General features: G+C 42.1%; 1 protein-coding gene across 3 annotated transcripts in view; it reads left to right on the top strand.

The window, feature by feature from the left end:
* The window catches only part of LHFPL3 (LHFPL tetraspan subfamily member 3), a 576,078-nt gene that overhangs the window by 495,840 nt on the left and 54,487 nt on the right, over window positions 1–25,751 (top strand). The window contains exon 3 of one of the 3 annotated variants that reach the window (XM_073898694.1): window positions 24,634–24,661. The exons of 1 other annotated variant lie outside the window; for it this stretch is intronic. In XM_073898694.1, the coding sequence (XP_073754795.1) occupies window positions 24,634–24,650 (17 nt within the window). In that variant the 3' untranslated portion in view covers window positions 24,651–24,661. Of the gene's footprint in view, window positions 1–24,633; window positions 24,682–25,751 lie in introns of all 3 variants that reach the window. One more of the 3 variants, XM_073898693.1, reaches the window with a different exon arrangement.

The following is a 25,751-nucleotide window of genomic DNA, read 5'->3' as shown; positions in this document are numbered from 1 at the left end:
TTCAAATACCTCACCGGTGCTTTCTTCCCAGTATTAGCTTCTGTAGTGTTAAGTTCCAAAATGGAACCTTCAAAGCATTGCTGCAGTTGGAGCAATCTTTATCTACGTTTTTTCTTTTTTTCTCCAGTTTTATTGAGATGTAACTGACATACAACATTGTATGAGTTGAAGGTGTACAACATGATGATTTGGTGTACATGTCTATTGTAAAATGATTGCCAAAATAGGGTTAGTTAGCATTTCCATCACCTCACATTGTTATCGTTTGGGGGGGAGGGGTGAGAGCAACTAAGATCTGTTCTCTTAGCAACTTTCAAGTATATGATACAGTATTGTTAACTATCATTACCAGGCTATATACAATGGATCTCCAGAATTTATTCATCTTATAACTGGAAGTTTATACCCTTTGACCAACATCTGTCCATTTCCCCCACCATCCAGCCTCTGACAATAATCATTCTCTCTGTGTCTATGAATTCAGCTTTTTGACTCTTTAAGATTCCATATATAAGTGAGATCATGCGATATTTGTCTTTTCTGTCTGACTTATTTCACTTAGAATACTGCCCTCAAGGTCCAGCCATACTGTTGCAAACACCAGAATTTTCTTCTTTCTTGTGACTGAATAACATTCCACTATATATATACACACACACACATATATATACCACGTCTTCATTATCCATTTATCCACACGTGGACACTTAGATTGTTTTCACATCTTGGCTATTGTGAATAATTCTGCAATGAATATGGTGTGCCGATATCTCTTTGAGATTCTGATTTCACTTCCTTTGACTATATACCCAGAAGTGGAATTGCTGAATCATATGGTAATTCAATTTTCAGTTTTCTAAGGAAACTCCATACTGTGTTTCCATAGAAGTTATACCAATTCATGTTCCCACCAATGGTGCACAAGGATTCCCTTCTCTCCACATCCTCACCAACACTTACGATCTCTTGAATTTTGATGAGAGCCGTTCAAACAGGTATGAGGTGATATCTCCTGTGGCTTTGTTTGCATTTCCCTGATAATTAGTAATGTTGAACATCTTTGCATGTACCTATTGGCCACTTTTATGTCTTTTTGGAAAAATGTCTATTCAAGTTCTCTGCCCATTTTTTATCAGGTTGTTTGGTTTGAGGGAGGGTTATTTTTGTTTTTGTTTTACTGTTGAGTTGTATGAGTTCCTTACATATTTTAGATATTAACCTCTTATCAGATGGTGGTTTACAAATATTTTTCTCCCATTCTATAGGTTGACTTTTCATTCTATTGATTGTTTTGCTGTGCAGAAGGATGTAATTACACTTGCTGATTTTTGCTTTTGTTGCTTGTGCTTTTAGTGTTATATCCAAAAAAATTATTGGCAAGACCAATGTCAAGGGTCTTTTCCCCCTATGTTTTCTTCAAGAATTTTACAGTTCCAGGACACTTGGATGGTTCAGTCAATTAAGCATCTGACTCTTGATTTCGGCTAGGGTGCTGATCTCAGGATTGTGGGATCCAGCCCTGCATCAGGCTCTGCACTCAGCATGGAGTCTGCTTGAAATTCTCTCTCCCTCTCCCCCTCCCCCTGTGCTTGCTCTCTCTCAAATAAATAAATAAAATCTTTTCTTTAAAAAAAGAATTTTACAGTTTCAAATCTTATGCTTAAGTCTTTAATCCATTGAGTTAATTTTGTGAATGGTGTAACACAGAGTTACAATTTCATTCTTCTGCTCGTGATTACCCAATTTCCCCATCACCATTTGTTGAGACTATCCTTTTCCCATTGAGTATTCTTGGCTCCCTTGTCAAATATTAGTTGCCAAAATGCAAGGGTTTATTTCTGGACTGTTTATTCTGTTCCATTGGTCTGTGTATCTATTTTTATGCCAGTACCATACTGCTTTGATTACTATAGCTTTGTAAGATAGTAGTCCCTGAAATCAGGAAGTATGATGCCTCCAGCTTTGTTTCTCTTTCTCGGGATTGCTTTGGTGATTTGGGGTCTTTTGTGGTTCCATAAAAATTTTAGGATCATTTGTTCTATTTCTGTGAAAAATGTCATTGGAATTTTGATGGAGATTGCACTGAATCTTCAGATCATTTGGGGCAGTATGGACATTTTAAAAATATTAATTCTTCCAATCATGAGTACAGGATATCTTTGCATTTATATGTGTCTTCTTCAATTTCTTTCATCAGTGTCATAGATTAGTGTACAGATCTTTCACCTCCTTGGATGAATTTATTCATAGGCATTTTATTATTTTTGATGCAATTATAAGTGGCATTTCTTAATTTCTGTTTCTGATAGTTCATTGTTAGTGTATAGAAATGCAACTGAGTTCCGTATATTGATTTTGTATTCTGCAACTTTGCTGAATGCATTTACCAGCTCTAACAATTTTCTTGTGGAGTCTTTAGGATATTCTATATGTGAGACCATATCATTTGGAAAAAGACACAATTTTACTTCCTCCTTAACAATTTAGATGCCTTTTATTTCTTTTTCTTGCCTTGTTGCGGGTTTAGGACCTCCAGTACTATATTGAATAGCAGTGGTAAGTAAAAGTGAGCACCCTTGTCTTGTTCCTGATCTTGGAGGAAAAGCTTTCAACCTGTCACCATTGAGTATGATGTTAGTTGTGGATCTGTCCTATGTGGCCTTTCCTATGTTGAGGCATGCTCCTTCTATATTTAATTTGTTGAACATTTTATCATGAAAGGATGTTGTATTTTGTCAAGTGCTTTCTCTGCATTTACTGAAATGATCATATGATTTTTATCTTTTATTTTATTAATATAGTATTGTTTTGCTTATGTTAAACCATCCTTGCATCCCCTTGGTCATGATGTAAGAGCCCTTTAATATGCCATTGGATTGAGAATTTTTGCATCCAAATTCATCAGGGATGTTGACTTATAGTTTTCTTGTAGTGACCTTATCTGGCTTTGGTATCAAAGTAATGCCAGCCTCATAGAAGGAGTTTGGAAATGTTCCCTTTTCTTCAATTTTTGTAAGAGTTTGAGAAGGAGTGGCATTAATTCTTCTTTAAATGTTTGATAGAGGGGCACCTGCGTGGCTCAGTCAGTTTAGCGTCCAACTCTTGGTTTAGGCTCAGGTCATGATCTCAGGATGGAGAGATCAAGCCCCACATTTGGCTCTGCACTCAGTGCACAGTCTGCTTGAGATTCTCTCTCTTCCTTTCCCTCCCCTTTTTTCCCTCCCCCCTCTCAAATAAATACATAAAATATTTTAAAATTAATGTTTGGTAGAATTCATCAGGGAAACCATCTGGTAGTGGACTTCTGTTGGGAAGTTTTTGATTGCTAGTTAAATCTCCTTACTGTCGATCTGTTCAGATTTTCTGTTTCTTCATGATTCAGTGTTTAAAGGTTGTATGTTTCTAGGAATTTATCTATTTCCTCTAGGTTATCCAGTTTGTTGGTATATAGCTGTTCATAGTCTCTTATAATCCTTTGTATTTGTGTGGTATCAGTTGTAATGTCTCTTCTTTCATTTCTGATTTTTGTCTGTATGAATCTTCTCTTTTTTTCTTAGTCTAGCTAAAGTTTTGTCAACTTTATCTTTTAAAAAAAAGAGCTCTTAATTTCATTAATCTTTTCTATTCTTCTAGTCTCTATTTCATTTATTTCAACTCTATTCTTTGTTATTTCCTTTCTTCTGCTAATATTGGCTTAGTTCTTTTTCTAGTTGTTTGAGTGTAAAGTTAGGTTGTTTATTTGAGATCTTTCTTTTCTTGAGTTAGACATTTATCACTATAGATTTCCCTCTGAGAACTGTCTTTGATGCATCCCATAACTTTGGTTACATTGTGTTTCCATTTTAATTTGTCTCAAGCTACTTCTTATTTCCCTTTTGATTTCCACCTTGACCTATTGGTTGTTCAGGAGTTTATTGTTTAATTTTCAAATGTTTGTGAATTTTCCAGTTTTTCTCCTATTATTGATTTGTAGTTGGAAAAAATACTTGGTATTATTTCAATCTTAAATTTGCTAAGATGTGGTTTGTGACCTAACCTATGATCGATTCTGGAGAATGTTCTGTGTTTGCTTGCAAAGAATGTGTATTATGCTGCTTTTGGATAGAATGTTCTGTATATGTGTTAGGTCCATCTGTCTCAAGTATGGTTCAAGTCCAATGTTTCCTTACTGATTTTCTGTCTGGATGATCTCTCCATTGTTTTAAGGTGGGGTATTCAAGTCCCCTACAATTATTGTATTGTCTGTTTTTCTTTTCAGGTCTGTTAGTATTTGCTTAATATGTTTGAGTGCTCTGATGTTGGGTGCATATATATTCACAATCATTATATCCTCTTGATGAATTATATAATGGCCTTCCATTCATTTATTTATTTAAATTCCAGTAGAACTAATATGCAGTGTTATATCAGTTTCACATGTACAATATAGTGATTCAACAACTCTATATATTATTCAGTGCTCCTCACAATAAGCGCACTTTTTTTTAAAGATTTTATTTATTTGCGAGAGAGAGAGAGCGAGAGAGAGATAGAGCAAGAGAGAGTACGAGTGGGGAGGAGAGGGAGAAGCAGGCTCCCCGAGAGCAGGGAGCCCGACTCAGGACTCAATCCCAGGACCCTGAGATCATGACCTCAGCTGAAGGCAGACGCTTAACCAACTGAGTCGTCCAGGCGCCCACAATAAGTGCACTCTTAACCTCCTTCACCCATTTCACCCATCCCCCCACCTATCTCTCCTCTGGTAACCATGAGTTTGTTCTCTATAGTCAAGAGTCTCTTTTTTTGTTTGCCTTTTTCATTCGTTTGTCTCCTTTTTTCATTTGTTTCCTAAATTTTACATATGAGTAAAATCATATGGTATTTGTCTTTCTCTGACTGACTTATTTCATTTAACATTATACCCTCTAGCTCTTTCGATGTTGTTGCAGATGGCAAGATTTCATTCTTTTTATTGCTAAGTAATATTCCATTGGCATGCATATGTAGATAGATAGATAGATAAATAGATCCCCCATCTTTATCTATAATGGCCTCCTTTATCTTGTTACAGCTTTTGAATTGAAATCAATATTTCCTAATATAAATATAGCTCTCTTTTGGTTCCACTTGGATGAAATATTTTTTTCATTCCTTCACTTTCAATCTACGTGCGTCCTTGAAGCTGAAGTGTCTCTTGTAGGCATCTTATGGCTGGGTCTGTTTTTTATCCATTCAGTCACTCTATGCCTTTTGATTGGAGAATTTAATCCATTTACCTTCAGAGTAACTATTGATAGGTAAGGACTTACTAATGTCAATGCATTGATTGTTTTTTGGCAGTTTTGTAGTTCTCATGTTCCTTTCTTCCTCTCTTGATGTTTGCCTTTGTGAAATGATGATTTTCTGTAGTGGTATGATCTGATTCCCATCTCCTTATCTTTTGTAGGTTTTACTTTGTGGTTACTATGAAGTTTGCATAAAGCACCTATAGATACAACTGTTTATTTTATACTGATAACAACTTAACATCAATCACATACAAAAACTTTACTGTTTTAGTCTCCCCTTTTATATTTTTGATGTCACAACTTACTACTTTTTATATTATGTATCCATTAACAAGTTATTATAGCTATAGTTTTTTAAATATTTTTGTCCTTTAACCTTTCTATTAGAGTTGTTAACACACCACCACATTAGAGTATTCTGAATTTGACTATATACTTACCTTTACCAGTGTGTTGTAGATTTTCATTACTAATTACATATTTTCATTACTAATTAGCGTCCTTTCATTTCAGCTTAAAGAACTCCTTTCAGCATTTCTTTTAAGGCACATCTAGTGGTGATGAACTTTCTCAGCTTTTGTTTTTCTGGGAAGGTCTTTATCTCTCCTTCATTTCTGAAAGACAGCTTTGCCGTATAGAGTATTCTTGGTTGGCAGTCTTTAAATTTCAGCACTTTGAACATATCATCCCACTCTCTCCTGGACTGTAAGGTTTCTGCTGGGAAATCCACTATTAGCTTTATTGGGGTTTTCTTGTAAGTTACAAACTTCTTTTCTCTTCCTACTTTGAAGATTCTGTCTTTGACAGTTTCATTATATGTAGTCCCCCCTTATCCATAGCTTTGCTTTCCATGGCTTCAGTTATTCACAGTCAACTGTGGTCCAGAAGCGATGACCCTCCTTCTGACATACTATCAGAAGGTCAGTAGCAGTCTAACTAATGCTATGTCACAAAGCCTGTGTCTCATCATGTAGGCATCTGATCACATAGACATTTTATCATCTCACATCACCACAAGAAGGGTGAGTACAATACAATAAAATATTTTGAGTGAGAGACCACATTCCATAACTTTTATTACAATATATTGTTGTATATATTATATATATGTTAAGTATAACAATATATTGTTATAATTGTTTAATTTTCTCATTAGTTATTAATCTCCGACTGTGTATAGGTATGTATGTAGCAAAAAACATGGTCTATATAGGGCTCAGTACTATCCACAGTTTCAGGTGTCCACTGGGGATCTTGGAAAGTGTCCCCTGCAGATAAGGGGGGGCTACTGTAAAATAAGGGACCTTGGAGAATACCTCTTTAAGTTGAGTTTAGAGACCTGTGAGCTTCATGAACTTGGATGCCCAAAACTCACCCCAGATTTGGGAAGTTCTCTGCTGTTATTTCTTTAAAAAGCTTTCTACCCTCTTCTCCGGAACTCTGATAATTCAGATTGTTTGTTCTGATAGTTTCCAGTAGACTCCCTGATGTGACTAGTAGGATCCACATTCCCTTAGTATGTTTTGCCCCCCTCACTGGGCAGCTTATGACTCATCAAGAGAGAAATGGGCCTCTTTGGCAGTGCCCCATGCAACTAGGGAAACTGGGCACTCATGCACACTCTTACTTTCCCCCCATGGGAGAAATTACAGGCCTAAAAGGGCTCTCTGAGCCCTGAGCTGTACCACCTTGGGGGTAGGGTGTTGCAAGTAAAGTCAAACTATTCCTCTTACTCTCAATTTTTTTTTTGCTCCAACCATGGGACTTCTCTGCTGGGCTCCTAGATTTCCACAAAGGCTCTTTCATCCCTGGGTGATTGTCTAAGACAGTGTTCTCCTGGGACTCCTAGACCATGGCTGAGAGTGGCTGGAGCTGGTTCATGGGGCACTTTAGGGTCCACATCCAGGACTGAGGTCTGTATGTCTATTTCTGGACACACAGGTGGACAAGACTCCACCTGGATTCCCTTGGCATATGGTGCTGGTGATAGAACCAAAGCTGAGTGGGCCTATAGCCTAGTCCTCAGAAGTATGAAGTTGTTTCTGGTTCTATAGTTGGGACTATGGCTGGTGACTCAGCTGCCTGGGTGCAGGCCTGTCTCCTAAAACAGTTCTCCTCCTTCTTGAACTACCCAGGGTGTCACAGTCTTCCACCTGGATCCCACAGCTCCCACAAAGGCACTTTCGGCTATGGATAGATTCCAAACAGTTGTTGTTGAGGAGGGGATACAAATGACAAATGTTGGATTCAGCCATCTTGCTGACATCACTTCTTCTGAATATGCAGACTAATCTTTAGTGTGTGTTTTCTGCTTAAAAAAAAAATGTGGTGTTGAATTTTTTAATAACCTGTGGCGGGCCTTGCCAAAGAAAGTCCATTCCATGAGTCTTAGCAAGTATCCATAGTGATGAAGACAGTGGAAACTGAATCTGGACAGGCTGCCCCAGATCCTTCTCCAAGACTCTGTGGACCACTCCTAAGCAGCCCAGGCTTCTACTAAGAGCATCCACCCCACAGCATGACAGGGCTGCCTCTTCAGGAGGAGGAGAGGCAAGGAAGTAAGGAGTTCCAACTCAGAAGCACTTGCGGCTGTGGGCAAGAGGCAGTTAATTCAGATTCCCTCTGAAGTGCGGGCTGAGGTAGGGAATGTTTTGAAATGGGATACTGAATTAGCCCCTAAGTATGTTTACCTATCCCTGTTCCTCAGAACCAAATCTTCTTGGAGGTAAAGCTGTGTGGGCCCAAAGGTTCTGGAAGACAAAGGCTGGACCTCTTATAGGTATTCCTTATAGGTATTCCTGGGACCTCTTATAGGCATTCCTGTGAATGAGGTGGGACACCGAATTCAAGGTGTCTGATGTACCTACAGTGTGACCACCTCACTACACTGCTTTATAAAACCTTGTTTTGCCATTTTTAAAGAAAGGCCTGAAGTAGCAGAGCTTCTAGAGTTGCAAAAGCAGGAGTTCCCAGAGAAATGAATAAAATAACCAGTTCTCCCAGCTCCAAGGGAAACCTCATTAAGATACAATAAATTGTGCAACTAAGAATATAGGTGAAGTACTTTGCAAACACTAAGTACTGTAATCAAAGGTTGGTAGATTTACCAAGAGTTTTAGAGAGCTACTTAGCTCCCCTGAATTGTAGGGTGGAGATTATAGCAGCCTACATATATTAAAGAGGCATCAGCACCAGAGAAAGAGGTTCGTTATTTAGCAAGGCATAAGGGGCTGTAACGTAGTTTGGTGACAGCATCTTCTAGAGAAGGAAGCGGGGAGGGTCTTTCAATGATTCACACCCAATGACCATACCTGGAGCTTTATCACTTAAGGAGGTTTCTGTGAGACTAGGTGATTGGATGGGACTTTAGTAACCCAGGGCTCAAGCTGTATTCCAGAAGTGATCTTTGTCTGAAGGGTCTTTCTCAAAGGTAGAAAACACAGAGCCTAAATACGACTCTAGTGTAGTCAGGATGTTTCTAAATGCCAATGTCCAGAAGTATTGAGTCATGGTCCAAAGAGGTATTTGATGCAGGAAACGCTAAATGCTTAGTATAACACATTTATCAGGTATAAAAAGTCCCTAAATCATCTTTGTCTAATTCTGAAAGTTTTTCTTCTGCTGCATGGTTTCTCATTGTCACCACAATTGACATTCTGGACCAACTGGTTCCTTGAGGGGAGGGGAGTTTTCCTGTATATAATAGGGTGTTTAGTGGCATCCTTGACCTCTACCTATTATAAGCCAGTAGCACCCCTCAGTTGTAATAATCCAGAATATATTCAGTCATTGCCAAATGTCTTCTAGGATCCAAAGTTTCCCCTGGCTGAGAACCACCAGCCTAGAGGAAGGAGTTACTTTCTCTAATTCACACAAAGGCACCCTGTGGGCTGACGGTGGCATGTTAGCAAACCCATCTGTGTCCATCCCTAAGACCAAATAAGCCATATCAGCTTGGGGGAATCCTAGATGAAACAGAGGTTTGGAATGGCTGTGATCTTCAGCAAAAGGCTAACACAGAGAGAAAGGACATGGTGGGAAGGAAAAACTAAAGATAGAATTTTAAAGGGCAGTGGGTTGATACCCAGAGGTTGCTTTGTTTTCATTGTTCATTCTCCCAAGTAGTGCCTGTTGAGTGTCTACTGTGTGACTGGCTTGAGGCTATACCCTGTAAGGGCTACAAAACCAAAGTAACATAGAGTCCCAGGCCTGCAGAGCTTTGTAGTCTGCATGAGGAGGTGAGCAGAGACATGTTCAACAGTAGGATTCCACACAATAACAGTATGTAATATGCAGAAATAGTGATGCATGATCGTATATGCTGTCGGACACATAGCCAGTCCTACATTATGCAGAGAATAGTATTGAGAGCTCCTTAGATTAATAAATAACTTCAGTGAAGGAAGATGATTTCATTCCAGAAAATTCTATTGCCCAAACATTTTGTTAGTATCTTTTATCTGAATGAGGAGTTTGGAAGGCCCAGGTTGTAGGCCAAGTCCAATCCTAACCAGCTACATGACCCCTGACCACCACTTAACTGCTCTAGGTCTCCGTTTCCCCATCTCTAAAATGGCAGGGCTGGACTGGATCATTCCTCGGACCCTTCCAGCTACAACACTCCCTGACTCTGAGCCCTTTTGGATAATTGTCTCCAGGTGATTGGACTTATTAAGCAGTTTTGAGGTTTCTCCATTCTGAACTCAGTTTCTCATTCAACAATGTATTTCATCCCAGAATGTGCTATATAAAAAAATCGTATTTCCAAGTCGACAGTAGCTTTAGCTTGAAATATATATTATGCCATAAAAAATCACTGTAGATTTGTAAAGCAAAACTCAGAAACATTAAAATTAGCCCATAAGAGCTTTAAAATTAATTTGATCTTGAATGTGTCTGTGAATGAATGGGCTTGACATAAGCCTTTCGATTTTTCGCTCCACTTCAGAGAGTGCACAAAGTACAAACTGTAAATCAACCTCCACATTTGCTGATATGGCCACTAAGCTGGAAAAAAAGAAGAGAGATGGCTAATAAACTATTCAAACAAGATTTAGGAGTTTGGAAAACACAGGGCCCCAGCTTGTGACTTGCCTTCTTTGAATTATGCTCATGTGACTCAGGTAGTGTCTAGACACCCAGAGAGTGGACACTGGAATCAGAGGGTCTAGTAACTCAAGATGGAACAGGACTTCACTTTTATTATCCATTTCAAGCAGGCATGTCTGAGAAAGAGTATGTTCTCAGATGGGAGAGTGATAGAAAGAACCGGGACCGATGTCAGAAGGATACAAATGTTCACTTCACGTCTCTACTAAGGTTCCATGGGCCACACCACAGTGAGCCTGATAGACTAGAGAGTATGTAGACAGCAGGAGTAGTCCACATATATCCAATATGTTGGTACAGAATTCGCCATCACACATTAGCTACTCTGTGAAAGGAGAAGCAATACGGAAATAGGATGGACTTGGGGTCAGATTGATGCAGGATAAAATCTTAACTCTACTACTATCTAGTTGTGTAAATTTGGGCAAGCTATGTAACTTCTGGGGGCTTTCATTTCCCTATCTATGAAGTGGATGTGATGAGGCCCATTATCAGAATTGTTGTGAGAATTAAATGAAGTAATGTATGTTTCAGGATTAAGTCAGCTGCATATAACAGAAAACCCAAATAACAATGTGTTAAACCCAATAGAGGTTGACTTTTCTTTATATAACATGAAGTCTAATGGTAGCAGTTTAGGGTAGACAAGAGGGCTCCATAATATCGGGAATGCCCCAGTTTCCTTCTTTATTGTGCTGTATTATCTTTAGCATGTGGCTTTTATCCTTGAGATGACCTTGTGATCATAAAATGGTTGCTGCAGCTCCAACCATCACATTTGCATTTCAGACAGGAAGAAGGAAGAAGAGGGAAAGACAAAAGGCCTGCCTCCTGGCTGAGTTTTTAACCCAACAACTTTTATTTATAATTCACGAAACTATTTATAACTCATTGGCTATACCTGTCTTCAAGGGAGATGGGAAGAGTTGGGATTTTAGCTGGAAACATTAGCACCCCCAACAATATAGGGGATTGTGGCAAAAGGGGAGAATAGATAGTGGATAATTAGCAATCTCTCTCCTTTTATGTAAAGCACCTAGCAAATGGAAGTTATTCAGTGAATAATAGGTATGTTATTTAATTTATTCTTAAAACTATCTTGGAAATGTTTGGCCCATCTCACCACACTGACTCCCTCAGAAGATGTCTTCCATCTTTGGGTGAAGACCCATCCCTCAGAGGCCTCCACCACCCTTTGGGTATCCCACAAAGGAGGCTAGACCCTCTTCTAGACCACAGTCTTTTGTATATTTGAAAGCACTGTCCTGTGCTCGTCAGGCCAACTCAGCTCCACACTGCCTGACTCCAGCTCCTTCTGGTCAAACAGTATTGTCAGAAACCTGCACATTCTTCTCTGAACTAGATTTCTCTTCAGCTGTGGCTCCCACAGCAGAACTCAATGATCCAGGTATAGGCAACCCAAGAGGAAGCAGAAATAGTCCATCAGTTCCTGAGTTTTAGACCCTCTCTTTGCCCCTCACTCCTGCCATGCCTGACTCATAAATCAGCCCTGGGACTTCATTCAGCAGAGGCCTGACATAGCCCCAGGCCTCTTCCTATGGGATGGTCTCCGAAACACAGCCAACCTCCCCCTTGGGAGCAGAGAAGCAGAGCCCCTGGGTCTCTGCTCCCAGCCCCCCTCAAAGTCCCCAGGCAGGCAGGAGGGTGCTGCTGCTAACTGAATTAGCAGGAAAAGGGGCAAGGAGACAGCCTCACAGGATGGAGAGGGGAGAGCTCCTGCCCCAGGAAGCACAGAGCTCAGTAACTCACATCTAGCCCCCTCCCTTGTCCCCCTGTCTGAAACCAACAGACCTAGATGCTCAGATATTCTTCCAACAAAAGAGTGGTGTCCCAAGGGTACAAGACGTGTGCTCAGGAGATACTGGCCTGACAGTCCTTCCCAGGGAATGAGGCCAGTAGGACTCAGGAGAGCACAGCCAACTTGGCCCTCCTGGTCTCCAGCCACAAGGGTGTTGCGTAAAGTCTCCCCAGGCCAGAGCAGCTAAAGAGGTCAGACAAATGGCATAAGTAGGCAGGTAGGAGGAAAAATTGTCCCCAAACATACTACCTCTCAAAGCCCAAAGCCTCCTAAGAGGTCCAGGCTGCAGTCTGGCCCACTGGTCTCGGGACTTAAACACAGCTCTCACTCCCTGGGGAGACAGAGCACCCCCGTGAAGGCCTCCCAGAGGGTTTGACTCTCACTAACCAAGGGTCTGCAGCCTGGCTTGCCCACCATCAAAGGTAAGCAGAAATGGGCGAAAGTAAAGGGAAGAGAGTAGAAAAAAATAAAAAGACTCCTGTAATGGGGAGTGTTTGAGATCACACACGGGTGCCTTTTAAGTCATGGATTGCTGGGCTGCTCATGGAATATATGAAAGAAGAAGGAGTGGCTTCCCTTTGCATAGGATGGGTATCTATCCTGGTTTCCCCAGGAGTCCCAGTTTATGCCTGCTGACTAGATATAATTATTGATAGGGGGCGCCTGGGTGGCTCACTCAGTTGAGTGTCGGACTGTTGGTTTCAGCTCAGGTCATAATCTCAGGATTCTGGGATGAAGCCTGGCCTGGAGCCTCACATCAGGCTCTGCACTCAGCATAGAGTCTGCTTGTCCCTCTCCCTCCCGCTCGGCTCCTCCCCTTGAACTCACTCTCTCTCGCTCTCTCTCTCACTCTCACTCTTGTGAATGTATAAAATCTTTAAAAATAATAATAATAATTACTAATAGCACTCAGTTTCACTCTCAAGAGTGGCAAATGAAATGGTGGCTCAACCTTGGGGAGGGAGTAGGAAGAATAAAAATCATTCTTTTGATAACATTTTCCCTATAACTCATATATATATCCAGAAATTTACCATTTCACCATGTGATCATGTTCAGCTTTACAAATTAAACATTTTATTCTTTTCCAAGCTAAGTTATCTCAAAGTATTAGGTCATCAAGCTGCACTTTATTCTTAATTTAAAAAAAAAGTGTCCATGCATAACAGTGATACTGAAATTAACCAGAGAGTTTTGACAGAAGTGCAGTCTACACAGTTTTTTGTCGCCCTTATTGCTGGAAGATTCAATTCAGGCGATTCCAACTTAGGTAAAGAGAGCTTTGGAGGGAAACTAATCATGTTCTCAAAACTTTTCTGAACTTATAAGTTTTTTTCTTTAAGAAAAAATGGTTCATTTCTTTTGAAGGAAAAACAAAAAATTGTAAAAAAAACCAAGTGAAGAGCAACATACAGAGTGTGGAGTTATATATACAGGAGTAATCATCTCCTGTGTCAGAGGGAAAGTCTAGGGCAGGGCACTGCCATGATGGGAGATGGAGACCCGTAGCCCCCCCTTCAGTGTGCCCTCACCCCACCCCTCCTCACGTGCTGTCCCCACGTGTACCCTACCTCAAACCACCAGGCACCCCAACAAGATTGCCAGATTCTCTGAGAGCCGTCATGCAGCACCGTGTTCTCATTTGAAAAATAAGAGGCGGGGGGATTTTCCAGCATCGTGAAAAGATTGTGAAGATGAATGAAGTAATGTCTCATAGAACATCTTAATACATCAGAAAAGGATGCTCAGAATGCTGTACAACACAGGGAGGATGCTAGATATAGGCTTCAGAGCAGCTGAACACGAATTTGAATCCCCACCAAACCTGCACTACTGCTTACTAGTTAGGTGCCTGTGGGTGAGAGACTAAAGCCTCGCTGTCCTTACCACCTGTAAAAGGAGAGCTCGAAACACCTGCCTAGGATGTCATGCCAATGGACTAAGACAGTGTGAGGAAATGCCTGTTCAACCGTAGACTCTCTCAGTCCCTGTCCCTAATTAGCGCTTCAATTCTTTGGGGACTAATGATGTGTGTATAATGTAAATTTTTCCAGCCCTCTTGCTTTTCCTGTTTTTCTGTCTTTTGCCGTTTCAGTGGCATATTGGTGAAAGCCAAGCTGGAATAATGAGAAAACTTTGAAATGGAATGAAACTTCTAGAAATCAGCATTGTCCTTTGTTATTCTCTGCTCCCATAACAGAGTTTGGCAAAGAAGATAGACTTGAATATTTGGGGTGTTTGAGGGCTTAGACGCACCAGACAATTTTCAGTGGCCTCTTCTGGTGGAAAATCTAAAGTATTGTCCATCACTCTGTCAGGCGCTATTAATACCCATAGCATTACATCCTTCAATGAACATAAAGAACATAAAGGGTAACAACGAAGGACCAAATTTTGGTCCCAGCTACACATTCAGGGACTTTAATTCATAGGGCTTGAGTGCATACATCTGAGGAGAGAATTTTCTTCACAACCCATGTTCATTCTGTCCAAATGTGTCACAGAGTAATACTTCTGTAAAGCATATTTAACCTAGCAAATTGAGTCTTAAAGCATATCTTCTGTTATTTCTCATTTAGAGTACTCTTTCATCTGCCTCAGCAAGCTCTTTTCCTGTCATGGCTTGCTACCTTGTTTTGGGATCTTTCTGTTTAGTATCTCTATTTAATGCAAAGGTCAGACCAAATGGTTAGAATAACTAAATCCTCAGGAGGACTTTCCTGTCCCTGGGTTCCACAGGGACCCAGCCCCAGGCTCCTTCTGAATCCTCACCTCCGTCTCCCTCTTCTGTATCTCCTAGATGTGCTTGGACGGCCCCAGCATGTTTGTCTCCTGACTTTAAATATTCTGTAGCATCATTTGCCTCCTGAAATCACCTGTTGAGACCTATTAGACATCAGAAGGGTCTGGCTGGACAAGAGGGACCAAGATGGCAAGCCCAGATGCCAGATAAGGTGTGACAGTTGCCATTGTCCAGTAGAGACAAACACTTGCACAGTGGCAAGTGGACAGAAGGAAGATCTAGAGCCAAAAGCCAACTGACATGCTTCCAGTGTTCCATTGACCAGCTAATCAACATGTACATGCATGGTCTGCTCAGTGTGGCCCACTCAGGTCCAGGAGGCAGAGAAGGCAGCTTAAGTTTCCTGATGGTTTGGATGGGAAACATGCCTAAGGAATTCCTTTATTAGATGTCTGTAGTGCTGAGAAGTTTGTTCATCTCAGTTGAGATGAACAGCTGATGTTCTCAGATCACTGAAGGCCACTGTAGTTTTGGAGAGGTAGAAATATCTTTTATTTTGATGCAGGTAGGAGACAATTATCAGCCAGATTTATATTCCTTAAACACATATAAATTCACATTCTCTAGCATTTTCTTTTTGCCATTCATTCCTTCCCTGAATTCTCTTCCCTTGGATGGGTTCCATTCTGTAACACTTCACAAGGTGGCCTCTGGAGTCAGATGACCTGCGTTCAAATCTTGGCCCTTCAGTTTACCATCTGTATGGCTGTGGGTGATACATTTAACCATTAGGACCTCAGTTTACTGATCCTCACTAATGGAAATGAGAATAGTGCCTACCTGATTGATGTATTGAGATTAATTGAGTTAATCCTCATAAAGACCCTGGTATCAGACACAAAATAAATACTCCTTAAATATTGTTCAATCAACCAATGTTTACTATGTGTTTTACTAGTAAGAGTGATTTTTAGATTTGCTCTCCATGGGGCTGCACGCTTTGCATCTAGTCAGGCAACGTCCAGAGCCTATGAGATTCCCTGCAGGTATAGATAGCCCCAGCAAGAAGGTAAACTTAGATGAGATATGACCCTGCAGTGGTCGTCACTTGTTCATCCACTCCTTGCAGTCAGCAAATACTTTTTGAGCACCTACTATGTGTTAAGCACAGTTCTAGAAGATGGAGATAAAGTAGTGAGCCAAGTGGACAAAATCCCACTTCTCCTGAAGTTTGTTTTCTGATAGGGAGAGAGGGGCAATAAATAAATTTAAAAGGCAAGAAAATATCAGAGAGTCGAAAGTGCCATGCAGAGAATTTAAACCAGGGGATACATTAGGCGGTGGCTCCCCAGGTTGTTTATTCAGGCCCTCAGAGGGCCTCTGAGGATGTGGCATTTAAGCCAAAATCTGGAGACTGATCCAACAACAGTCAGTGAGAAAGAATTTCATGCAGTGGGAAGAGCAAGTGCAAAGATCCAAAGATGGGAATGAAGAGCAGTTTGGTTGGATGGTAGCAAGAGGGAGAATGGAGTGAAATGAAGCTGGAAGGTAGGCTCGGGCCAGATCCCATAGGTTTCATAAGACAGGGAAAGGAGTTTGGATTTCATTCCAACTGTGATGGGAGCCATTGGATGGCTGTGAACAGGGAGTGATATAATTGGACGAAATTTGTAAAGGTGTCTCCTGGCTGTCTTACCCCTCTCTTTACTGTCACTGGGCATGGCTGGCCCTGCATGCTGAGGTATTTATTGTCTTTGGAGTAAGGCCCTGCATGCTGAGGTATTTATTGTCTTTGGAGTAAGGCCCTGCATGCTGAGGTATTTATTGTCTTTGGAGTAAGCTGTCCTATACAGCTGCCACGCAGAAAGAAGTGCTCAGAAGACAGAGAGGCCATCACGTTCTAATTGGAAAAACCCACAGTTCTTTCACCCTTTGTGTTTTTAAGAGGTGACAAGATAAAAGCAAGGATTAAGCAAGAAGTTGACCACCTGCCCTGGAAACCGAAAACCAGGAAAGATGGTATCAGGGCTGCAGTGAACATAAAATTGGGTCCCACCTTCCAGCGCCCTGTTTTTCAGGAGTCCACTGTGGTCTCCTAGTCATTGCCATACTCCAGAAAGAATTGAAGAGTTACCTTGGCTGAGCAGTAGATATGCTGGGTTAACTTTTGGGATATACCACAGACTAGATGTCAAGAACACCTAGCTCTTGGAGATTGTGAGTCTGCCATCTTAGAGTCCCTTCTAGGAGATATATCTCAGAATATCAATTTATCTCTGGGGACAGATGAAAATTGTACCCAGTATGGTTTCTGGGTTCTGAAGTTAATGCAGTGTTTCAAAATAACCCCACAGCCCAGTGACATTAAGATAAGCATCTTTCCTGATATTTCATGGTGATGAAGATTTCTGTTCCATTTGGAGGCGATCGATGTATATACAACATGGGGCAGGGAATCAGAAACCCTAGGTTCTGACCTCAGCTCTGCCACCAGTGAGGTGTGTTTAAATTTTGGGAAAGCATTTTGAACCTTAGTCTGCTCGTCTCTGAAGGAAGGAACTGGAACTGACTTCAACTTGGATCATTCTTAGCTCTCACATTTGATTGTCCATATACCATCATCCTGATTTTCTGGCAGCCCATGTTTGTGAGATGGCAGGGCTAAAGGCAGAGGCATCTGGTCTACCCTACAGCTGATTGGACGCCACAGGAATTAAGGCTACACCTTTGACATCTTTAGCACTATTTCATTATCAGTTGAACCAGCCACCTCTGCAGTTAGGAAGAGCACAGCTTTTCAGTGAGTCTTCCTCACCAAACTATATACTCTGGTAATAATGTAGTTACTAGATTTTATTGAATTGTTCACTTTATATCATTCCATCCTCATAATTTAATGCAGGACACTGAACCTTGGATAAGTTAACTAATTTGCCTAAGGACACAGGTAGAGCATACCAGGCTCAAACTCGGGCTAACTCCAAAGCCCATGCAGGAATTGAGCCACCACACTCCAGCATCACTACTTACTTATTTACCATACTCCACAATAATGTATCAAGGTATTTGACAGCTATTACTAGTTGCTTAATAAGTCATTCTTGAACAAATAAATGTTTAGTGCTCTGTGAACTTGCCTTCAGCATTTTCCCATGCTGCTTTGGAGAAGCAATATAACCTTGCTAACCAGAAAGCTTACCCACGCGACTTAGACTTTGTGTGGAATTGCCCATGAGACCAGCTCCTGTAATCAGAACCTAATCTATGTGGTGGTTAATTTTATCAATCAACTTGAATGGGCTAAGGGATGCCCAGATAGCTAATAAGACGTTATTTCTGGGTGTATCCGTGAGGGTAGTTCCAGAATACAACAGACTGAGTAAAAAAGACCCACCACACAAATGCAAGTGAGTGTTCTACTGAGTGTCTGAATAGACAAAAAGTTGGCGGAAGGGTGACTTTGTCTCTTACTTGAGGCAGGATGTCCACTCCTTCTGACCGCTCAGGGTGCCATCAGCATTCCTGGTTCTCGAACCTTCAGACTCAGACTGAGACTTACACCATCAGCTCCCCTGGTTCTCAGCCATTTGGACTTGGACCAAATTATCCCACTGGCTTTCCTGGTTCTCCAGGGACAATACATATATTTCCAGTCTATCCTGTTGGCTCTGCTTCTCTAGAGAACTCTAATATAAGCTATATAGGACTTAGGGGCTTAAACTACATAAATGGTCCTTGACATTCTGCCATTAGGCACATCTCCCTAACAGTTTAGCCATCTGGGGGAGCAGTGGTTCCCAACTTGAGGGATGAGGTGGAAAAAACACATGGGAACCACTTGAGGAGCTTTTTCAAATTACAGAGGTTCCACCTGCAGCACCTCCCCTCCCCCCCCAAAAAAACTCCTGGTCTTATGTGGGTAGGGGAGACCATGTCTAGTTTGACACAAGTTCCCAGGTGCTTCTGATAGGTCTCCCCATGCATGTCCACCACCCCCAACCTCACGTGTACAACTCCATTTAGTGAAAGTCATTTTATCGTTTCATTTAAATAAAGGCTGATCTCCTTAGAACCTCAATTAAACGACGAGGATTTGTGTGACTTGAACCTAAAGACACCCAGACTTCCAACTGTATTGTTTATTCAGTAAGTCTCCTCAGCACTTTACAGATTGGTTTTGACTGAAGTTGTCTTACGTATTTATGTTTCATTGTATCTTTTTCAGAATCCGACTTCTAGAGCATAGTACACATCTTGCATTCAAATTTTATTAATGCATAATAAATGTTTTAGAGCATCACTGTGCCAAAGAACAATGATGGAAACATTCTGTATCTGCTCCGTCCGATATGTGCCCTACACACATGTGGTTTTTGAGCCCTTGAAATGTGGTTGAAGAGACTGAGGAACTAGATTTTTAATTGAATTTCATTTTAATTAAATTTAAAGCCACGTGTGTCCAGTGGCTACCGTACTGGAAGGTGCAAGTATAAAGAAACAGCCTTTCTTTCTTTCTTTCTTTTTTGTTTTTTTTTTTTTACCAAAATAATGTAGAACTGAGACCCATCCAGTTTTTTGTAAGTTGCTATCCATAAAATCCAAAACAAAAACAACAACTGTAAGAGCCAAGAAGAAATTCTAGCATGCTTATGTGCGCCACTGGGGAATGAATTCGTAAGAGAATTCTGACCCAGGAGTGGAGGAAAGCAGGTAGGCAGGAAGAGACATTCCCAAGGGGAGCTCCCTGGCAAATTCCTCGTCATCTGTGAGACATGGAGCAGAGAGAGCCTGTCAAGGAGAGAGTAATTCCCTCGCAGAGGAAAATCTAAATGTGTTTTTAGCCACCTGTCACCCCAGAAGGAAGACAGGATGGCAATGTTAAATTGGCAAGATTGTAAAACACGGAAGTTAACTGCCATACAAGGCCAGCTGAGGTGCTTAAAGTGCATTTTAACTGGTAGGACTTCATTCCCGAAATCCAGACAGTGGCTGATGCCGGTGGATGGCAGACTGCAGACCTCCATCTCTTTCTTTCTACAAAACTAGCATTTTCAATAAAAATACTGTTCCACGAAGGCAGGATTGGGCTGGATTTTCAACTAAAGCAAATATTAAGAAAATCACAAAGGACCCGGGATTCAGTAAGAGAGATCAGGTGACGAGGTAACAGGACACACAAGCTCCATTGCAAAATTGTGAACTAAAAAACATCCATTCTGTACAAAAGGTAGCTACTACAGGAGCAAAGGTGGGAAGGAACATAAACTGGAGGAGAAGTTCATTAATGGGCCCAGAGAAGAGAACAAGAGATGGATTCTGAACTAGGACAGTGTTACTCGAACTGAATTTCAGGGACATATTCTTGCGAGGACGTGGAAGTCACTGGGTTTAGTAAGGATGTTTTTAGGTTTTATGCTTTCATTTTACCAAATATAAAGATATAACTTGTCTTTCTTCAGTGACAGTTCTCAATTGAAAATTATGTTCAAAGGATGAGATTTTAGCTTTCTTTTTTTAATTTTATTTTATTATGTTATATTAATGACCATACATTACATCATTAGTTTTTGATGCAGTGTTCCATGATTCATTGTTTGCGTATAACACCCAGTGCTCCATTCAGTACGTGCCCTCCTTAATACCCATCACCAGGCTAACCCATCCCTCCACCCCCCCTCCCCTCTAGAACCCTCAGTTTGTTTCTCAGAGTCCATAGTCTCTCATGGTTCATCTCCCCCTCCGATTCCCACCCCCCTTCATTTTTCCCTTCCTACTATCTTTTTTTTTTTTAACATATAATGTATTATTTGTTTCCGAGGTACAGGTCTGTGATTCATCAGTCTTACGCAATTCATAGCACTCACCATAGTACATACCCTCCCCAATGTCCATCACCCAGCCATCGCATCCTACCCCCCACCACTGCAGCAACCCTCAGTTTGTTTCCTGAGATTAAGAATTCCTCATATCAGTGAGATCATATGATACATGTCTTTCTCTGATTGACTTATTTCACTCAGCATAATACCCTCAATTCCATCCATGTCATTGCAAATGGCAAGATTTCGTTTTGGTCTGCCTTTAGGTCCCTGATCCCCAAATTTGGGGGATCAGGGACCTAAAGGCAGACCATATACACCATTTGATTTTATTCTTATTGGAGGAATGAAAGCAACTTCCTAACTTTGCCCTTAGCTTATGAAGAGACTAAACCTTTCTAAACTCAGCCGGGCAGACTGGGCATAGTGCTCATATTTTACTCCTTAATGGATGTCATTGCTTAGAAAATTATGTTCTTCTCTTGCAACTGGGGAACAGCACGGCTCGGTCATCTGGATCATGAGTCAGGGGGTCCACCACTAACCCTGATTCTCCAGCAGGCTGAGACGCTGGTCCTCTGGGGGCCTCATAGCCTTATCTGTAAAACAAAGCAGCAGACTGGGCCATTAATTACAAAGGTCATGTCCAGCCTAGATTTCTGACTCCAACCATAAATTACAGCGCCATCTTATATCTCACCTCTGAAAGGCCTCTCAACTAAAAATCATCTTCACCAGGGCTCTGTGCTTTTCATTGCTGCCCTCCACCACTGAGCACTGAAGGCCCAGGAGGTGATGTGTTTGAAGGAAAATCAGTCAACACCCAGTGTTCCACCTATTATCTGCTACCACCTAAGAAGTGAGAAATTAAACTATCGAACCTGGACTCCGGGGCTTAGTGCAAATCACCCAGATATAAAAGAAATACTCAGAGGGACATTTGGGGTTTTTATAAAGTTTCTAATGAAGAAGACAGCTGTTCCTCAAGTGTTAGTAAATCAAGTGGAAACATAAGGGCTATGACCGCTTTTGTGTTTTGAGTATTATAGAAAAAATTATGTAATAAGTAGAATCTCAGGCTGTTAGTTGATCTGCTGCTGTTAAGAGTGACTGATGGATTTGGTGAGCCCTCTGAACAGTCAGTGGTGTCCAATAGGACCAGTGATGGTACAAGGCCTGTCTGGGTCTGTAGTAGAGAAGGGCATGCTGGGAACCACCAAGCCAGAGCTGCCTTTTGGTAGGGGTAATGCTATTCCTTTTCTCTGAGAAGTCCTCTCCCACTCTAAGGCAGGATGCACACGAAGGATGTCCCGTTGCTTCGGCCTTGATTGGAACATGATACCTATGGCCTGGGGGATAATTCTCAGGGGTCAGAGGGATCCAGAAGTTTGTCTTGAGACTTGAGTATATAGCTAAAGCAAAGAACATCAGAGTACTCTAAAAAATGACTCTGGCATCAGCCCTTCATTTGGTGATAGAGCCCATTATTTTGGCCTTTTTCCTACGCGGTCTACCCACTGAAAGGTAGCCTGACAACTGACGCCTGGGTGTATCAGTACTGCCTTGGAGATGGTGAGGCCCTGGGACCCCGAGGAGAGCTTAGACGCTATGGCCATTGGGTCATACTAAAGCTCACACTGCAGGACAGTGGTGGCCCAGCCAGCTTCTCTGCATCAAGGGCTCCAGCCCTCCAGATGTGGTCCTGTGGCCTGATGGGCTCCTTGACCCTCCCAGAAACGTGACGTTGCTTGTCCCATCAACCAGAAAAATGTGACCGCCTCTATCTCTTCTGCTAAAATAGTGACCTTCCAGACAGTATAGAATGAAAGCCTTCCAGTGCAAGAGAATGACTTATTAGAAATGATTCCCTTGGAGATCATCTTGTGTTTCCCATCCTAGTTATAATTTGGCTAATTGCTTAATAATTCTGTTTAAATATCTCCATTTCTGCAAACATCAATTCATTAGGTCTGCTTTTCCTGGTTGGAAATCTCTTTGCTTCTCTGAATATCCTCAGCCCCTCTTGCATTTGCACTTTTGCCCAAGCAACATTCTGATGACATAAATAGGTTCCCTTCGCAAAGGTGTTGAGTAGATCAAGGTGTCTCTGCGTTCCAGAGCCCGAGTGCTGTAACCTGTGTCCTTGAAACGATACCTGTGATTGGGAAGAATCTCAGGCTGTGTTTTTAAAGAGCCAGCTTCCTTGCCAAACCAAGCTGCAATCACCAGCAGCCCTAACCCCGTCCTGCAGCAGGGGGCATGCCATCTGGCAGGGTGAGAGGCTGCCCGAGACAGGAAAACCCAGGTCCAGCCTTGAGGAGCCTGCAGCCCACCGGGCAGCTGGAGAATTCAACTCTGGGGTACCTTTGCACATAAGAATAGTATCCACATTAAAACTCTGCTTCAAGCAGGAGCCTTCTCAAAGCACACCCATCCGTGGTGGGGCACCATAGATACACACACACACATGCACACACACAATGCCCTGCATGTAGCTGGAAGCTGAATACCCTGGAGGTGTCTGTGCTTCAGGGCAGGGGGTGGGGTGGGGGATGGTGGGCGTGCTACCCGTGACTCCTCTTTTCTGGCAAAGGCCAGTTAGGCGAAACAGACGCAGACATGTTCCTTATTATTCGCTCCCTCGGTCCCCTACCAGCTGAAAACATCCAATGTTGCTTTTCCTTTTTCCTTTGAAAAATTTAGCACCCGCCCATCCAACTGTACCCACCACATCACTTCGTCTAGATGCTCCCATTCCTAATGGAGCCAACACAATCCCCCACACCTTGGAGAAAGTGGGAAAACTTAGAGTGACAGAGGAGGAACCTGAAGCTTCCCCCTGGGAAACTTTCTGGGACCCATGATGAATAAGAAGTGACACAGGCAGCAATCAAAAAAGGAAGCTGGACGAGTGCCCGCATCCCATTCTTTCCCACGGGACCACAGTATCCTGCCCAGTGAGCTCAGAGCTGTCAGAACAGTTCTGGGAAGGAAGGGAGGGGTGACAGCCGTCCTTCTGCCTGACCTGGTGAACTACTTGGTTCTCATGACCCTCCCGTCCTTGCACCAGTGCCTTAAACATCTCTGTGCGTGAGGCCGGTTCGAAAACACAAGACACCGTCAGTCCAAAGGGTAATCCCTGATGATGTGTACATGGCCTTGAATTGTCCAACATGAACTGGGCCTCAGGGTTCTAACTGATCTGTGGGTATGCGATTGATTTTTATTTATCTTTCTTTAAAACCTACTCCGAATTGCTTTGGAATTTGAAATAATGCCCTCACAGAATTATTGCAACACATGAAACCATTGCCCAACCTGTGCGTTTCTAACTTTGTCTGTTTCTCCTGAATGCTTTGATTTGTTTCTGTTGTTTTCTTCTTACTGAGCATCTAAAATTCTCTGTGAGTCCTTGGTTCTCCATAAATGTTTGATCACCTAGTCTGGGTGGTACTGCCTGAGGAAGCCAAAGGTAAAACTAATGATAACAATGGTATCTAATACTTAGATAATGCTCAGTGGTGAATAGGACTGTTCCAGGTATTTCATGTGTATCATTCATGCCCTCCTCACCACAATCTTATGAGGTAAGTGCTCCTGTTGGACCCATTTTATAGATGAGGAAACTGAGGCCCAGAAAGATAAGCTGCTTGCCGGGGTCACACAGCTAACATGTGGCAGAAACAAGATATGAAACCAGGATATGGCTCCCAGAACTCTGCCTTTTGTCACGGTGAACCACCACGTGTGTCTTTCTGCACGCCGTGACTGGGATGGCCAGGAATGACATTGTTATTTTTAACCATGAAAAAAAAAGTGCAAGCTCTTAACTTATTTTACTTTTAACCCTTCTGTTTTTCCCTCCCAAACTCTCAGACGATGGAAATGCTTAAAGCAAACTAAGGTAGTGTGAGACCACACCATGTAAGTGTGAGCATGGCTCCTTGTGGGTCCGGCTGTTGTGTTGTGCGCTTCTGCCTACCGCCCTCGCATGTTTTCTCCGCTGCTCTCCGCTGACTCCCGCTTGGCGCTTGGGCCGCATGAACCGTCACTTTTAAGCCATAGATCTTCTGTCTCGGTCCTGATTTTATATTTGTCCTTCTCTCTCCCACAATCCCCGGCACCTGGGCAAGAGCCTCAGCACGTGAAGCTGTCAGCCTGGCACCTGCCGGGGGAAGGAGCAGGGGACTCCTGGGGAATGCATTGGATCATTGTTCTCTGACAATGAGCCCTCAGATTATCGGCTTTTAGGATTCTAGGCATGTGTCCACATTCTTGCGGTGACACCAGCTTCACGGTGTGGAAACATCTGTAGGTTTCACCACACTGGTCGTGGTCACCGGTTGCCCACCTTTGCTGTGTAGTGTCCTTCTGGGGCTGCCAGCCTAAACAGTTTATTGTTCTGTGAGTCTTCGTAGGAGTGAATGCTATGTGAAAATAAATACCATCGTGCCCCGTGGCAGGGCTAAAATGAGCCATGGAGAGAAGTGGTAACCTTCTCGTTTATTATTTCTCTCTGTTCGTATGTATATGATGGACACACACAAGTGTATTAAACGTGTGATCATGGAGAAGATAATGGCTTTTAAGCCAAATAATGGGCTCTCTTGGCACTTCATTCACACAATGGTGTTTTGGTGTTCCCTGAGTCCACATAAACTGTATTTCCACTCTGAGTGAGTTTAGTGTGTGATAAACTAGACTGACAGAATAAATAAATTGCAGAGGAGGAATTTGTGCCTGACAAAGAGAATATCTGGAACGTTTAAAATATAACCCCATCTTACTGTACAGCCTTCCCCACCCACCAGCAACCTCAGGGCTGGATTGGCTTGTTCTCGGTCTCGCTGCGGTTTCAAGTGCGTGTTCAGTGGGCATTAGGAAGGAGGAAATTTTCCAAGTTAGTTGTCAGAGATGACAAGAACTTAAAATTGGAGGGGCTCTCAATTGTCCATCATGTGCCCCCTCGGTGTTGAGACCCCAACCCGCCATTT

The sequence above is a fragment of the Callorhinus ursinus genome, unplaced genomic scaffold, assembly GCF_003265705.2.
Source record: "Callorhinus ursinus isolate GAN/ISIS: 27379988/994484 unplaced genomic scaffold, GSC_fseal_2.0 scaffold12, whole genome shotgun sequence".
Lineage (NCBI taxonomy): Eukaryota > Metazoa > Chordata > Mammalia > Carnivora > Otariidae > Callorhinus > Callorhinus ursinus.
The sequence above is the reverse complement of the archived record's forward strand: the minus strand, read 5'-3'. Positions and strand labels throughout refer to the sequence as shown.